This window comes from Neovison vison, chromosome 1 (genome assembly GCF_020171115.1).
Source record: "Neovison vison isolate M4711 chromosome 1, ASM_NN_V1, whole genome shotgun sequence".
Classification (NCBI taxonomy): Eukaryota; Metazoa; Chordata; class Mammalia; order Carnivora; family Mustelidae; genus Neogale; species Neogale vison.
In genome coordinates this window covers 303746028-303763131 of record NC_058091.1, presented here as the reverse complement: position 1 = coordinate 303763131, position 17104 = coordinate 303746028, and the positions used below count along the sequence as shown (strand labels likewise).

Sequence of the window (17104 nt, the reverse complement as noted above, 5' to 3'; positions counted from 1 at the left end):
GACTCACCCCGCTATCCGTCTCTAGTTCTGGGTGCTCCCTTCATACATCATCATTTAGAGAATTTGATCAAAGCTATTAATTTCCTAACTGCAAACCCTTTAAGGAGACTATTAGGCTGCTGAAAATGCATTTATGCTCATAAAATATAATCTGGTGGTTATATTTTATCATTGGTTTCTCTGGCATGTTTGGTCACAACTTTACAAATACTTTATTAAAGAGTAAATGATGATGTGTCAAAGATTTGAAGGTGATACATGCATACAGCCACTTGTTTCATTCAGAGGAGTTTGCCAAAAACTCACCTGTTTACCTCCTTGGGCTCTGCATACTTCAATCTTAAGATTTTAATGCTTTGAATATATATTTTTTTTCTAATCTTACTTGTTTTAATCAGACAATTATGTAATAAATCAATGCCGTTATCGGAGTGACTTATAGGGACTTCTAAAGCTAACTTAAGGAACTAGAATTAAGTTAGGGGTGGGGGAAATACTACTAATAAAAAGCTTAGGGGTGCCTGGGTGACTCAGTGGGTTAAAGCCTCTGCCTTCGGCTCAGGTCATGATCCCAGGGTCCTGGGATCAACTCCCACATCGGGCTCTCTGCTCAGCGGGGAGCCTGCTTCCTCCTCTCTCTCTCTCTCTGCCTGCCTCTGCCTACTTGTGATCTCTGCCTGTCAAATAAATAAATAAAATCTTTTAAAAAAAAAATCTTATATTTATTCTGAGACATGCATGACAAAAATTTTAAAATGCTCTGATTAGATGGTTCTTAGGTTAAGTTCTGATTTGTGACTAAATTTTTGCTTTTATTGAGTAGTCTAGTGAACCCTTGATTACTCAGTTCAAATTTTTCAGTCTTTTTCATTCCAGCACTCCTATAAGAATTTCCACCAACCAATAACTTCAGGTAATAGGAAGATCTTCCCTGAAACCTGGCAGGGTTTCTCTGAGCACCTTGGGGATCTGGGGTTGAGCACAGCAGACCTTTGACAAACCAGTGACCGGCTACTGGTAGCTAGCCTGATGTTGAATATAGGGGGTAGGTGCTGGGGCAGCAGCCAAAAAAGAAAGAAAGAAAAAAATCAAATAAAAATGAAAAGAAAAATGTAAGCAAAGAAGAACAGGAAGACAATTAGGGAGGACAAATGTATGAGAAAAGATAAATATGCAAGTAGGAGAGAGAAGCAAAGGCAAAGAACAGAAGACACAGGGAAAGGGAACACAGAATGAAAACTGTTTCATGGAGGGAAACAGAAGAAAAGGCAAAGCCAATGAGGAGAGATGGCGGCGGAAAAGAAAGCGAGGAAGAGTCAGGAAGACAAACCAGCCGACAGAGCAACGGGAAGGGAAAGGAAAGCAGAAGTGGCAGAGGGGAGGGCATCGTCAGCAGGATGATGGTTCTGGTTATCCCTGCCCGTGCCCCAGATCTGGACCCTCTCCCTCATGTAGCCTGGAGCCCTGCGAGAAACCAGACAGACCCTTCTTTCAGAGATCCATGGGAACTCCTACCAAAACCTGGTGACCACAGTGGCTTTTCACGGTCCTTGTCATAGATTTAGAATTCTGTCAGAGTTGAGGGGCGCCTGAGAGGCTGAGTCAGTTCAAGTGTCCAACTCTTGATTTGGGCTCAGGTCATGATCTCGGGGTCATGAGACGGAGCCCCGCATGGGGCTCTGCGCTGAGCATGGAGCCTGCTTAAGAACCTCTCGCTCTGCTCCTCCCACCCCCACCCAGCCAAATAAAAAAACCTTAAAAAATAAAACAGAAGTCAGAATTGAGGACACAAATGAGGCAGGACCACAAGGTCTTAATTAAGTTCCTTTCTAAAAGGAGCATGCTTTGAAGCCCTTAAATATTAAGGGCCAATAAAAGACAGTCAAAGTTTCACAGCTGTCGAAATACACAATCGAAATCCTCGTCAGGAAGTGCGGGGTAGACAGCAGGTGTCAGATGCAGTCAAGGCAAGGTGCCGATCTTTACTTTTCTCCCATGTAGAGGAAAACTAGGTTCTCTAACGTTCCTGTGGGAGGGAACGGTGCAGCTGACCATCATTACAGGCTACAGCGACTGTAGCAGAAGTATGTGTGTAAGAGAGAGAAAGGAAAGGAAAAGTGTGCTTGTGGGAGGGGAGGAGGAGGTGTAGGAAGAAGGAAAAGAGCACAGAAATGAGACGGGGTGGCCAGAGAGGAGACAGGGCCTGAAGACGGGGACAGTGGCTACGTCCTCTGTCCTAATGCTGTGAGAGTCTGAGCAGCGTTCTTCCTGGTATGATCTTCTCACCCATGGCGTCCCTCATTCACCGCACAGGAACTAACACCAGGTGAGCCATGGGGAGGGTCCTTCCTTCCTGGTCTCCCTTAATCAGCCTCGGTGAACACCAAACCTCAGTGGTCCATCACTCTACCGCCCCCCGCCAGGGACCCTGGGGGCACGGGTCCTACCTTTCATGTAGAGAAAGCTGTGGAAGTAAGGCAGGGTGACACAGCTGTACACGGAGTCCCTCCGGTAAGAAAGTTCATCGTCGGTATCAAACCTAGAATCAAAGTCCTCTTCGCTGTCTTCAAACTGGACAAGAAGGAGAGAGCCAACCGTGAGCCAAACAAAAAAAGCAAGAACAAGGCCCAGCATCTGTCAACATTGAGAAAAATAAATCTGACAGAAGCAACACGAGAATTCACACCATTCACAACACAGGGTGGTCAAGAATTACAAAATACTGACCCATAAGGTCAAATGATCCACTGAATGGATTCCCCGTGAGACACACTTATTTATCCAAAGGCTGTGCTAAAAACACGGCTGTTCAAGGGTAGAATTTTAATTAAACCATACAAGAGTTAATTCCCTTTAAATCACTATGATAAAAAATACCTTCAAGTCTCAGAAAATCAAGGGGATATTTAATGCACAGCCAATGGGAAAAATAAAAGTCAAGTATAAATAAACCCATGGGCCAGAGAGTGTGTCTGGTAAGGCATCAAGGAGGGCAGACGCAGGTAGAACAGGCTGGGGAGCAGACCGTGAGGCCTCCGGAACGCTGGTTCTCCTTCGCCGGTGTGCCCTTGGCCCTTCCAGTTCTAATTTAGGGCGGGCCTTAATTCCCCACCTGCTGGGAAGCTATGACAGACAGGGCTTGAGTTTCCATTTACGGTGCCCGTTTTCTTAGGCGATTCTGGGCTCTGTGTGCACATCAAGGCTCCATTTACTAACGCGATTGCTTTTGGCCAGAAAAGGGGTTTCGGATCCTCTTCAACACCGGACTCTGAAATCTCAGCTGCCCCTGGGCACGGATCACAGACAAGCTCCGTCCCCCCTGCCCCCCCCCCGCTCCCCCCCACCCCCGCGCGGGGCGCACTCACGGAGGACTGCGCCCCTTCCGAGCTGAAGCGGTACGCCCCGGAGCTGTTGTAGGTCCCCACGGAGCAGCGGTAGTCGGGGGACCACTGGCTGCCGTACGAGTTGGAGAAGGTCACGCTGCTGCCAGAGGTGATGGCGCCGTCCTCATAGTCGTCCTGGTCGTAGTCGTAGTCGCCGTCCGGGGAGGGGAGGCCGCCGCCGCCGCCCTGGGGCATGCAGTAGGTGGGCTCCCCGGGGGACGAGCCGCGCTCCGACGGGGCCAGCAGCACCGTGCTGTCCGCGCTGGGGCTCGTGGGCACCACCGTGTCGTTCATGTAGGGGTCCTCCTCCGACGACTCGTCGCTCGTGCGGATGCCGCTCGTTCGCTGGTCCGAGTGGCCGTGCTCGCTGGGGTTGGGCGAATCCTTGAAGGCGTCGTCGTCGGCCTCGAAGCCCTCGTCCACCTCCTCCTCCGGGTAGGGCTGGCTGAAGTTGAAGCTGGGCTTCTCGGCGCCCGCGCCCTCCGCCGGCTCCCCGAGCTCGGCCGACACCTCGCTGCCCACCGACAGCGAGCGCTCGATGTTGCGGACGCACTCGTCGATCTCGTCGAAGTTGAGCGACTCCAGGAACTCCTGCGCCGCCCGGCACGCCTCGTCCTCCAGCCTCCTGAGCTCCTCGTCCCGCAGCCGCTGCAGCTTCTGCAGCGACGCCTCGGTCAGCGACAGCTCCTGCCGCTCCTTCATGCGCTGCAGGTCCTCGATCTCCTTCTCCAGGCGGAGGATCTCCTCCACCTGCTTGTTTTCCTTCTGCTTCTCCAGGTCCCGGCGCAGTTCCGCTTCCCGCTGACTCTTCTGCAAGGCTTCCAGCTCTTGCTGCTTCCTGGCGGCTTCCTCCTGGGCAGGAGAGGAAGGGAGGGGTCAGCAAGGGTCGCCAGCACCAGGACGAGCATCGCTGCTTCTTCGCAATGAAGAACTGCGCGGAGATGGGCTCTCTATGGGCTGAACTGTGTGCCCCGTCCTCCGAACCAATATTGAAGCCCCGGTGTCCCAGAACACTGAATGTGTTATTTGGAGACAGGGCTCTTAAAGAAGGGATTACGTTAGAGTAAGACCACAAGGTGGGCTGTAACCCCATCTGCCTGGAGTCCTGGCAGATGGAGGAGATCGGGACACACACAGACACACCAGGGAGACAAGCACACAAAGGCAAGACCACGGGAGTATACAGTGAGAAGGTGGCAACGTCCAAGCTAAGGAGAGAGGCCTGGAGAGAAAGTGAAATCAGCTGACACCTTCACCCTGGAGCTGGCGGGGGGGGGGGGGGGGGGGGGGGGGGGGGGGCGTCTAGCCTCCAGAATCGTGAAACAACACTTTTTTGTTTAATCCCCGCAGGCTGAGTGGTACTATGCTAGGGCAGGCGAACTAACACAGCGGTCAGGTGGCTTCACAGAGATGCTGCTGTCTGGGTTCACATTTAAACCTTACACATTCACAAAGTTTTACTCAATGGTAACGAGCTGCATCAGCAACATCACCTTTAAAAATCTTTCTTCTTGTATCTTTACATTTTGTTTTCCCTTTGAATCCTTTCAACCGGGTGTTTAAAGTGGGAAGGGAAGGGGCAAACGAGATAGCAGGAGGTCAAGGGCATGCTTACCTGCTGGGCGCGGAGCTCAGCCTCTCTTCGTGCCCTCTCTCTTTCTCTAAAAGTATAAAGGAAAAAGGAGGTGAAAATAACCAAAAGCAATGACACACAAACACACACACACAACCCCGAAAGCACATTTCCAAGGGAGAGCTACCTTTTTAAAGAAAACTTTGCTAAACACAATAAGGTTAAAGACTTCTGGTCAGTTATGCATTCTGTGCATGAATTAAATGCACAGAACTCGGAATTTTATAACCAAGGCATTTTATGTCCAAGCCACCAAGAGGTAATGTTTCAAACAGCAGGTTCTGCAGCATCCACTGGAAATTCTTGTTGCAAGAATGGAAATTGACCTTGTAACTCACAAGGTGTCCTTCTGCCTCATCTGAGCAGGAAAGCTAGTGTACCTCTCCTCTTCCTCCCGTTTCCTCTTTTCTTCCTCCTCCCGTTTCTCCGCCAGCAGCTGTCTGTAAATTCTCCGAGCAATCTGACCTCGGAGTCGCTTCTGGAAAACCACGGCGGCTTTCTTCAGGTGCAGAAATCTCCTCCTCAGAAGGAATGCTCTGTAGTTCTTCTGTATGATCACCACGCAGTCCAGGACCTTTCTGTATTGCTTTCTGAAAATGAAAACAAAAGCAGAACAGGACAGCTTTTGAGGGAATGAGGCTCTGAGCTCTTCAATGAGTTTCCATTAATGCTGTAAGACAAAAGAAAAGGGCCAAGTTTTGAACGTCTCATTATAGTGACAGGAGCGGACAGGAGGCCCCTGCGGACAAAACAAAACGGAAGGAAAACAAAAGCATAAGAACACATAAAACTAAAGCAAGAACCTTATCATTATCTTGGCTGAAACTAAATAAGCCCATAACCCTTAATGCTGACTTGGAAGAGTCCTGGGAAGGGCTGGACTGTAAACAGCACCAAAAAAGATTTGCTGCAGTCTCCCGTCCTCATGAGGGGGGAGAAAAAAAGGCCACAGCACCATGGTCCTGTACTTCAGAAAACAGAACGATTTCTTGCAGCAGATGGGTCCGCAGAGACGGACAGAGCTCCAGCTCACAAGGCGAGAAGCCGCCTCGCTGAGCAAACACGGGAGAGGGGAGCCCTCTGTGGACCCAACAGGCCAACAGCCAAGTCAACAGCCAGGCTGCCTGGCTTCAATACAAGACACAGAGGAACTGGGTCAACAACTTAAGTATCTCTGCTCTGTCCCCTCCTGTCACTGGTCTACTGAAGACATCAGGAGGCCCCTTGCCTACGTTCCGCCCAGGTCAAGCCCATAGGGCATCTGGCATTGCTAGTTAGGAGCGCTGCCCTGAGACTCTCCACAGCCTGGTCCTGACCTCCGTCCAGGTCTGATGGAGGTCTCCCCTCGGTGTGCTTCTTACCGTGCCAAGTAGCCCAAGATGTGGGCCCGGATCACCATGGCCGCCCTCGTAACTTCCTCCTCCCGCTGCTTCTCCAGTTTCTGCTCCAGGGACTCTCGAAGGAAGACCTGGCCGGGGGAAAGGGAGGCATCAGAAGCCAAGAACATGGCTGGTAACAGGAGGTTCTCGGAGTCAGAGACAGCTTCTGGAGGCCATGCTTCTCTCTCCGCAAATGTGCTCCAAACACAGTCAACAACAGTGGTTTTCCAGCTCCCTGTGGGGGAGGGCTGCTTTGTTTTTTTAAACTTTCCATCTGTCATGTCCTAAGATATTTGAAAAATACAGTAAAATTATATTGCTAGGAATAAAAAGCAAAGATATAGAAAATACAAGTTCCCCCTGCCTTTTTTGGGGGGCGGGGGAGGTTGTTAGATCCAACAGGCACAGAGGACTATGAAGTTGCCGTCAAAGTTTACAGTCACTTAAGTGGGACAAACAGTTTACGGACCAGCACCAGTCCCACATAAAGCGTAAGTCACAAGAACAGAGAGATGCCCTATGTTACGGAAGGAAAGAAGGAAAGGGAGGGAGGAGGAAAAATATTCAGGAACTTTGGATTTTATGTTACTTTAATAGTGCATGGAAACTCTCTCTGCATGACTGAGAAGTCATTACAATCATGGTGTCTTGGCCTCAAAAACTTTAATGCACATTTAAAAAAAAAAAAATTGACATTCAGAATGTAATTCTGAGGGCACCTGTGACTCAGTGAAGTGTCTGCCGCCGGCTGAGGTCATGATCCCTGGGATGGAGCTCAGCAGATGCGGCAGGCTTTCCTGCTCAGAGGGGAGTCTGCTTTTCCCTCTTCCTGTCTCCTACCACCCCAGCCCCCGCACCCCCTCCCCAGCTCATGCTCTCTAATAGATAAAGAAAATCTCAAAAAAAAAAAAAAAAAGAAGAATGTATCTCTGAAAACCGAGTTTAAAATGAGAATTGAACCATTTTTGCTTCATCTCAGTTTGACCCTCACAAGAATGCCAGAATTGGGACAGAACAGATCATAGCCATTTGCTGGCCTATTTCTGGGACCAGGCGCCTCAATCCTATGCTTACTAAATAAGGAAACTGTCTTTGCTAATTGGCACTCTGTATCAGAATTCCCAGTATTTGAAAGGATGTGAAAACATGAAGACCTTCCCTCAATCAAGCCAGCTTTTAATTTTATAATTTCAGATTTACTGCCTGCATGAGAAATTCTGAACGATTTCCTAGAAAAACTAGTGCCAAATATTTTCGTGCTTTTCCATGAACGGTCAGCCTGGCTGCATTTCGGAGGTGGTGGGCGGGAGGCTAACGGACACTCTCGCTCACTCATGATGCTCTGATTTATGCTTCTGTCAGTCATTCTGGCCAATCATGATGCGTTCTGTTTTCTTAGTAGCACAGTTTCCCAAACACTCTGCTCTGTCTCTTCCAAGACATTTGGGCAAAAAAAGCAAATAAAGAATCCTACCACCAGGTGACTCACAGAAGGTTTACCTCCTTGTGCTCTGGGTTCCCGAGCACTTGCAAACTCTACCACAAATAATTCCCCTAGAAAAGTTTCTCATACAACCCTTTTCCTATAGTTGCAATTACAGGCTCTATTGATGCATGATGCCTCTTTGGCCAAAATAAATAAATAAATTTTTAAAAGGCAAGTATAAAGCTTATTTATTTGAAAATAATAAAAAGTTTCAGAACTAGGAATCTCTGAAGCAGTTTTCATCAAGACTAGACTTTCAAGAAGTATTTAAACTTCTTTGAGGCTTTTTTCAGCATTAAAGATCTTACTCTAATGCTATAGCTCTGGTGAGTATTTAAAAGGACAAAAGTTACATCTTGGGGAAGCATGATGGTGGTGGGGCTTTCACGAAACAAAATACCAGTTCTCACGAGCAAATAGCTTTATGAAGGGAAGAGCGTGTCTCACCTTTCTGGAAGTCTACAGAACGTCTCCGTTTGAATCGGAATCAGAGAAATACCTGCTTTAGTGTTAAGTTTCATGCCCATCCCAAAGAGCTCTCTGCCCTGCCTAGCAAATTTACTGCCTCATCATTCTCTAGATGTTCTTCCACTACCCCAAGGGGCAAACAAATAGAGCAGAATACTCTTAGAGACCCGTCTCAGCTTAAGAACATCCACCCTGAATTCATGCAAGGACACACGGAAAGCCACGGCCGTTCTCCCAGCCGAGCAGCGAGCAGCGGCCATAACCCCATCTTCCTGGGACGTGGCCAAGATGGAGCCAGCGCGACCCAGCGGCTGACTGTGACGGAAAGCGCTGCCCTGAGTGGGCGCCGTCGAGCGGCTCAGCAAAGGGCAGTGCCCACTCAAGGGACTGCCCTGGGGAACTCAACTCAATATACAGTATGAACCATTTCATCTGGCCTTTTTTTATCTTTATCCCAATAGCTCAAGAGCCCAAGGATTATTCCAGGAAGATGTCTTTATAAGCAGTAACTCTTGCAGGCTTTGTGGCCGCAGAACAGAGGGAAAAAGGTCTGGCAACAGAGTCCACTTGGTCAGAAAAATGAAATGTATCAGAGTCACAGAGAAGTGGGAAGAGTCAAAACCAGGTCACCCTCAACTCAACCTCACAGCGGGGACACACAGGGGAATGTTCTGGACGGGCTGTTCACCGGAGGTTCAGGCAGGATTTCTGGCTTCTTTAGGAATGCTTCCCCAGAAGATACGAGTTCTTGCCTTCCAAGAACTAAATGTGTTTTTATGTGAGCCAACTAATTCAAATGCGTTTAACTCCTCGACTACAACACTGTCGACGTTTCCCTGTCGTGTGTGGTGGGAATTTCTCTACCAAAAGATTCAGATGTTCATTAGCTGTCAAGGCTTTTAATGCAAAGACCTTCTGGCAGCAACACTGACCAAAACACACACTAGTGTATGATTAAGTCAAACAGTGGTCAAGGTCAAAGCTATTTAGTGGACACGACTCAAACGCTCTGATGTTTACATTTTCTTCCCAATGTTTCTGTCAACTCTCAAATTTCTGTCCTACTTCTACCTCCAACTGGTCACCAATTAAAGTTTAACTTCTCTTTAAAGATGTCCTCATCTTGAATGCTTCCCTGAAATTTCAGTCCACAGTGAGGTCTCTCTTAAAGAAGCAGTGTTTTTATTCCTAGAGATGACACCATATGATTTACTGGTGGCACGTGGAGGTCTTCTCTCCCAGGAACATAGTAAACTGAAGGGTAATGTCATCTTGTCTCTGTGTCCCCTGTGCTATGCCTGGGTTCAAGCCTTGCTTGGACCTCATTTCCATAATGTAACTGTAATTGTATGTGAAGTTAGATTGGTTCCTGAGAGCTCAAAGAAGAGACCAGTATTGTCTGAGACATCACGATATTTGATGTTACTCCACTGTATAAGGCAGCGGGATAGGAGGAGGGTATCCACTGAGAAAGAACGCAGTATCTTTTTGATTATAAAGTCAGAGCAGGTGACATTGTACTGTCAAGTGTTCCATCTGAACTGTCTTTAGAAAGTTTCCCTGAAGGACTAAATGGGAGATACCCTCGTTCCACCCCTTACAGTTTTTCAGCACTCACCAGACATTGCCTGAGCTCCTACTTTGTACACTGTGTAGAAGAATGAACAATTTATGCTGTCCCCTGGGTGATCGTAGAAAGTCAACAGGCAACACCAAGATGGCACAAGACAATGGCTGAATGTCACAACGGGACTGATGTAGAGGACAGAGGGGGGCTTGGCTCAGTTTGGGGGTGTATTTCTCATGCAGGGAGCAATGGAGAATGTCAAAAGGGATTCCGGTCCAAGTCCATGTCTAAGCGGAGACTGGAAGGATGAGTTAGATAAATAGGGGGTAAAGTGGGGACCGGAGGGAGGAAAATTGCAGGCAGAAAGACCTATAAACCTATGAGGACACATCCTGAGGTGACCCCCAATGACTTACACCCCGGTTTAATGTGGGCAGAAACGGACTTCCTTCTAGCAAACAGAATATGAGAAAGTGATGGGATATCGCTTCTGGGAACACATGAATTACAAAGACTCTGGCTGAGGAGACCACACCCAGGCTCTCCTGCCGGCCTTAACGACGTGAGCCGCCATGGTGTCGGATGGATCACGTGGTCAGAAACTGCTGGGGCCTCTGGGAACTCAGAGTAGCCTGGGTGGCAGCCAGCAAGACAACAGGGACCTCAGTCCTATAACTGTGAAGAAACAGCTGCTGGCACCGCATAAGCCTGGAAGACGACCCCAAGCTCCAAAAGGGAACGGAACTGCAGCTGACCCCGACTGCAGCTTGGGAGACCCTGACAGAGGCCCTGGTGAGGCCGTGCCTGGAGCCCTGACCCACGGTAGCGTGGGGGGATTAAAACGTGTGCTGTTAGGGCAGGTACGTCAGTGGTAGCTTCTTACACCGCAACAGGTGACTAACCCAACCCCTTTGCATGCCGTCGTTACCCTGTTGGATATTTGGATCTTAAATCCCTGCCAGGGTGAAACTGCTCAAGAGGAGAAGAGCCTGGGCTGCCTGGGTGGCTCAGACGGAGGAGCACGCGACTCTCGGTTTCAGCTCAGGTCATGATCTCAGGGTCCTGAGATCAAGATTGAGCTCCACGTCAGTAGGGAGTCTGCTTGAGGGAGTCTCTCTCTGTCTCTCTTTCTCTGCCCCTCCTTCCAACTCTTTCTCTCTGAAGTAAAGAAATCTTAAAAAAAAAAAAAAAGTAAGAGTAGAAGAATAGGTCCATTCTACACTTTGCTTTGCTGAGTGTCCCCACACGACCCCGCATCCTCGTCACTGATGGGATGGACGGAATGTCTGTGTCCTCTCCGTGCCCGATTCGGACGCAGAGCCTCTAGGAAGTAATCAGGTTTGGATGATGTCGGGAGGGTTGGGCTCCCTGATGGGATTCATGCCCTCTTGCAGACGTGCAGCCCCCCGAAGTCTGAGAAATGAACATCCATTTAGTCACCCAGTCGGTGCTGTGCTGTTAGAGCAGTGTGAACGGACGGAGCCAGTCTGCGAGTCTCCTTCTTCACCCTCCCCTCCCCCCTTTTTTTGAGAGCAACAGAGTGAACTGGACTAGGGAGGGACAAAAAAAAAAATCTTTTTTTTTTTAAGATTTTATTTGACAGAGAGAGAGACAGCAAGAGAGTGAACACAAGTGGGGGAGTGGGACAGGGAGAAGCAGGCCTCCCCCAGGGCGGGGAGCCCGATGCGGGGCTCGATCCCAGGACCCCGGGATCAGGAGACATTAAACAGCCTCCACACTCAGGGCTGAGCGCAACACAGGGCTCAAGCATGACCCTGAGATGATGACCTGAGCCGAAATCAAGAGCTGGACAGTCCACCGACTGAGCCACCCCGGGGCTCCCTTTCTCCCCCATTTTTTAAACAATTTTTTTTTAGATTTTATTTATCTATTTGACAGACAGAGATCACAAGTAGGCAGAGAGAGGGGGCAAGGGAAGCAGGCTCCCCGCTGAGCAGAGAGCCCGAAGTGGGGTTTGATCCCAGGACCCCGGGACCATGACCTGAGCTGAAGGCAGAGGCTTCACCCCACTGAGCCACCCAGGCGCCCCTCCCTCATGTTTTAAAGAAAGAAATTCTCTGGCTAAAAACAATGTAATAGGAGTGGAAACGAAAATACTTTTTGGATGCTGCATTGCTACTGGGAAGCCAGGAGGATGAGGCATGAGGATGGCCTCTTACTTTCGAGTCCCTCCAGACACTCAACAGTCAACCCCTCAGCTGCCTGCCTTTCCGTGACAAGTCCCATTTCTGTCTTCCTCTGTGACGAGGCCCGCAGTGGAGGGAAGAAAACGAGTGAACGGCAAAGGAAGATTCCGGCAGTTCCCTGATGCAAGGAGGACAGCTCACACGACCAACGTGACGGCTAACTTTTGCTGTTGAGGCCAAACTGCCCCCGCCCCCAGCTCCTGTCTGGAAGAAACGGGATCCAGGCCTCATCTCAGCCGCACCAGCATGTTCCAAACATGACCTTCGCTCGGTCTTCTAGACTGGCTTTTTGTCAGCCTACGAGATCTCTGAGTGTTGGCCAGTCCCTTGCACGACAGCTCCCAGCGGGGCAGGGACAGCAGGCAGCATTCAGAGTACCAACAGTCAGAAGGGTCTGGGCTCTCGCTTCTCTGAAGTCAGAGGCTGCCTGGCACTTCCTGGAACTGAACTGCCCATCAGCCCAAATGTGCTGACTGCCTGAAGGAAAACACACACACACACGCACACACACACACGCACACATGCACACTCCGACCCCAGGTTTCAGAAAACAGAGTTCCTGACAAGTCAAGGACTTCAGATACAACACTAACTGTCTTGAGGACAAAAGACTATGGTGGGCATGGCACCATATCGTCCCCCACATTCAAAAATCATAAAAATCATTTGTTAGCAGTCACACAGGACACCTGCCCCAACATTGCCCAGGAGTTTGATGGGATGAATGTTTTTTTTTTTCCCTTTAAGATTTTATTTATTTATTTGAGAGAGAGAGAGAATGAGTGGGTGGGGAGGGGCAGGCAGGGGGAGAGGGAGAAGCAGGCTCCCCACTGAGCAGGGGGCCTGCCATGGGGCTCCATCCTAGGGCCCCAGGATCGTGACCTGAGCAGAAGGCAGACGCTCCACCACCGAGCCCCCAGGTGCCCCCACCAGGCGAACGCCCTGTCCGTAACCTTACCTTGGTCTTGCCCAGCTGCCACTCGCTGTGGGAGGCGTCGTAGAGCTGCAGCAGGGCCGTGCACTTGCCCCTGATGTCCTCGGGCACAGCTGCGTTCCGCATCAGCACCTTATACCTGCCGCGGAAAGACGCCCCACGTCACCTTTTGCTACAGTCCCTTTTCCCCAGCTGCTTTGAAAAGAAAGCGGATCTACGCAGCCCCGCCTTGCCTTTTGTAGAAATCCTGGAAGGGTCTCCGGACTGCGTAGCCTGCCTTCCGGATCCTCACCGTCTCCAGCATCCCGGAATACCGCAGCTGATTCAGCACGACTGCCTGGTCGAACTGCTCTGGCATCTGGAACGTGAAAAATGGTGAAAAGATAAAGGGAACAAGGACACCCCGCACCCCCCGCACCCCGATTCGGCCCCTGGAACCCATCACTGGGCTTCAGCAGCCATCCCTGAGGCCTTCCTCCCTGCCCTTACATTTCCCTGAAGTCGCAGACTTCACAACATCTCATCGGTAAATACCATCAATACCATTTCTTGATAGAACCACAACGCCACTGTCAGATCTTAAAAAAGACCAATAATTCCTAGTATTAATCTCCATGTTCCCGTTTCTGACTGTTTTAATGAGGATCATAAACATAACTGCCATTTTTGACACTGTTTTTCAAAGAACCTAAAAAGTGTCATCTGATGTCACTTTATTTACTTTTTTGAACTTCCATTTCCAGGAACTGAAAGGCATGTTTCTAGTCAAAGAACAGAGGAACCCAGTGAGGGGTGGAGGGAGGGGTGGGGAGTGGGGGGGAGAGAAAGCACACCAGTGGTGGAAAAGGGACAAAAATAGAGGCCTAGTTTTCTCAGTATCTACTCAAATCCTCTGTGTGCTGAAAGCTCTACACGGTGACCTCTAGGTAAATGAATCCCAGAAAATCCAAACCAAAGACACACACACACACACACACACACACACACACACACAAAATTATTAAACCCAAACTTCATGTCCTGAAATGTGTTCTCTTATCCACGCCATTGCCAAACAATCTGGCAGTGTGAACAGGACAATGGTCTTTCAGGGGAAAGCCCAAAAGAAGGCCGCTTACCACTTGCGGCTTTTTGGGCAATGATTTGTTTTTCAATCCAAAGAGCCATTCCCTTGAACTAATTTTGTACTTTATCCTACACAACTGTGAATAAAATGACTGAAAAGGAGCAGAAGAGAATGGAAGGTCACCATTAAACAGTGAAAAAAAAAAAAGGCTTAAATTTGCAGTCCTTAAAAGCGCGGTCATTAACACAAATTTAGGCTTAAAGCCACGTTCTCCCCCAGGCTCCCCAAACTAGCAGAGAATAAATTTGAAGAATGTTCTGCCAATCTCTCCTATAGCTTGTAATGGAACAGCCTGAATATCATCTCCTGCAGGCTGACCTCTCTTACATTTAATTTAATTCCTTCTACAAACAATGCAGTCAACTTGTCTTTACTCAGCAGTATTCTACCCGAGGACAGCCAATACATTAGGGCAAATGTCCAAAAAAGTGTGGCTCCCCGGTTTTTAGTCTTGATTATTTAAATATCCCTGGAAAAGTAAGAAAAACATAAAAATAAGAAAAACCAGCCTCGCTTACTCTTATGCCTTATCTTTATGTTATAAAAAATGGAGAGAGGCAACAGTTCTAGAGGTATTCGGTTAACATGCTTCCGTTCTATTATCTGGACTCTACTGTGGGCAGCAGCCATCCGCAAAGACTATCACAGAGCGAACATAAAACACACAGAGAATAAAGCATCAGGCTTACTCGACTTGTTAATTTCATAATCAGACACCAACTAATTTAATATTCCATCACTGGACGCTCAAAGACTTTTCTTAATCTCTCCCCATACCCGAACCTCCGGGTTTTTCCGTGCGTCTCTTCTTCCAAACCCTATTTAACAACGTCACCACGATTCCTTAGTTTGGCACCAGTTCCTAGAACGTCCTAAAAAATATTACAAAAGGGACCCCCACTCCATCCAAAAAAAGTTCAGCTGCACTCACCATCTTCAGCCTCTCCAAGGAACATTCCACCTTCGGCTTGGCTCTGGGGCCAAAATTCATATGGAAAACGCCTGCCACACTGACCTTTCTGCCACAGCTAAAGACACTGAACAATAATGAACACCATTCCTGTGCTTTAAAAAGTGCTCGGTTGCCATGACAACCCCTTCCATTCTCGGGCTAATTAGGGTGGTGTGGTTGTAGGATTTCATACAGCCCAGGGAGGGAGGCCGGGAGGGAGGGCGCCACCAGGAGTGGCCGCTCCTTCCAGGCTCGCACTGCGATTGTGTTTCTGGCCCTTCCTAGTAATTTAACCAGGAAGGGGGGGGGATCTAGAGGCAGATTGTCGCCATGGGCAACCCGCACAGCACTCAAGGGGTTGGGGAGGGGGGTAAGCCTGTATTTCCATCAGTGCTTCTCTTTTTAATTTCTACTTCCTCCTCCCCTGGTGAATTTAATGTTCAAAGATGACCCAGCTGGGGGATGGCCACGTCACAGCTTACAGGCATCTTCCTTCCCAAACTTCCCCTGCGCACACGTCTTCCCTGGGAACTAGTCTTCCAGGGCTGGAGTTTGCTCTGACGGTGGCTGCCTCAAGTTTTGATGGCAGCAGATAACACGGATTTTGCAAGAAACAGCTATAAAACAGTCTGGGCTTTAGGTATTTAAAGGGTCCATGGTTCATGCTTGAAGACTAAAAAAAGGGGGGGGGGCTAGATTTTTTTTTTCCTTTAATCAACAAGCCCCGCCAGGGTGCTGCATTTATTACAACTGATGAACCCACTCCGGCCCAACACCAGCACACGGAGCCTACACTTTTCAGGGCTCGCTGTTGCCCAGCGAAGGGTTCTGATGCACAAGGACATATATCCACCATTAGAGGAGTTAGAGGGTCCTACAGAGTAGTTCCACTGCCCTAAAAATCCTCTGGGCTCCGCCTACTCATTTCTACCTCCCCCAACTCCTGGGCAAGCACTAATCTTTTCAGGCTCCCCTTAATTGCTTTTTTAACATTTAGTTTTTAATTTTTTTTTTTTTTTAAGATTTTTAAATTTATTTGAGAGAGACAGAGAGAGAGAGAGCATGATCAGAGGGTGGAGGAAGGCAGGGTAGAGAGAGAAGCAGACTCCCCGCTGAGCAGGGAGCCCAACATTTAATTCTTTAAAGAGCAGTTTGAGGTACCCAGGGATACTGAGAGGAAGATCCAGAGATTTCCGTCAGGCCCCTGCCCCCACATGCGTAGCCCCACCGGCGGCTGCCTTCTGTTTCCCAGAACCCTTCCATTTAGAAGGGTGGCAGGTATACCAACCCTCATTCCTTACATAGCAGAAAGCCGCATATAAAACCATATCAAACATTAAAATTAAGCTCCTCAGGAATGCAGAAGAAAGTCAAGTATGAGGACATAGGGGAGACACATAATTTGAACCCCGGTCTGACCCAGCGTCTGGGCTCTACCACCGGTTCGCTGCTGCAGGGGAACAACCCTTCTACGGAGAACGCAGCACAGACAACAGCAACGAGGCCGAACGAGAACCCGGCGTGTCCCGTGGTTAGTCTGGGACAGAGCGGGGCGCGGGGGACCTGGGCGGCTAGGCTTCTTGTGTCCAGCTTTGATGGCAACTGTTTTCCAGATAAGGAGCCAACCGAGGCTTAGGGTGAGAGATAAATGCAGCCAGACCTGAGGTATACAAGGATCCCTTTGTTGGCAGCGCCAAAACGGGAAACAAGACCCAACGAGTGGCCGGGGGTATTCTGATAATCGGGAACATCACGAAATACTATGCAGCCATTAAGACCAAGACCACGTGAAAGCCGCACCAGTACACTCCCGGCCTTTGGCAAGCTGAGAAAAGATGCAGGAAAGTATGCATAACAGTCTCATTTTTGTAAAACAAGGACCTCAGCCAAAAAACCCAAAGGAACAACAACAACAAAACAACAAACCACCAAAACCCCAAAAAAACCCCGCCCTATTTATTGTATGTGC

At 49.0% G+C, this 17104-nt stretch overlaps 1 protein-coding gene across 2 annotated transcripts in view; it reads right to left on the bottom strand.

Annotated features, from left to right (window-relative positions):
• MYO10 (myosin X) overlaps positions 1–17104 on the bottom strand; it is a 213488-nt gene that overhangs the window by 26622 nt on the left and 169762 nt on the right. For both annotated transcript variants that reach the window (XM_044233626.1, XM_044233636.1), the window contains exons 20-26: positions 13291–13415; positions 13082–13196; positions 6378–6484; positions 5397–5606; positions 4999–5044; positions 3366–4235; positions 2448–2571 (exon numbers count right to left, since the gene is read on the bottom strand). In XM_044233626.1, coding sequence (XP_044089561.1) covers positions 2448–2571; positions 3366–4235; positions 4999–5044; positions 5397–5606; positions 6378–6484; positions 13082–13196; positions 13291–13415 — 1597 coding nt within the window. The remainder of the gene's footprint in view (positions 1–2447; positions 2572–3365; positions 4236–4998; positions 5045–5396; positions 5607–6377; positions 6485–13081; positions 13197–13290; positions 13416–17104) is intronic.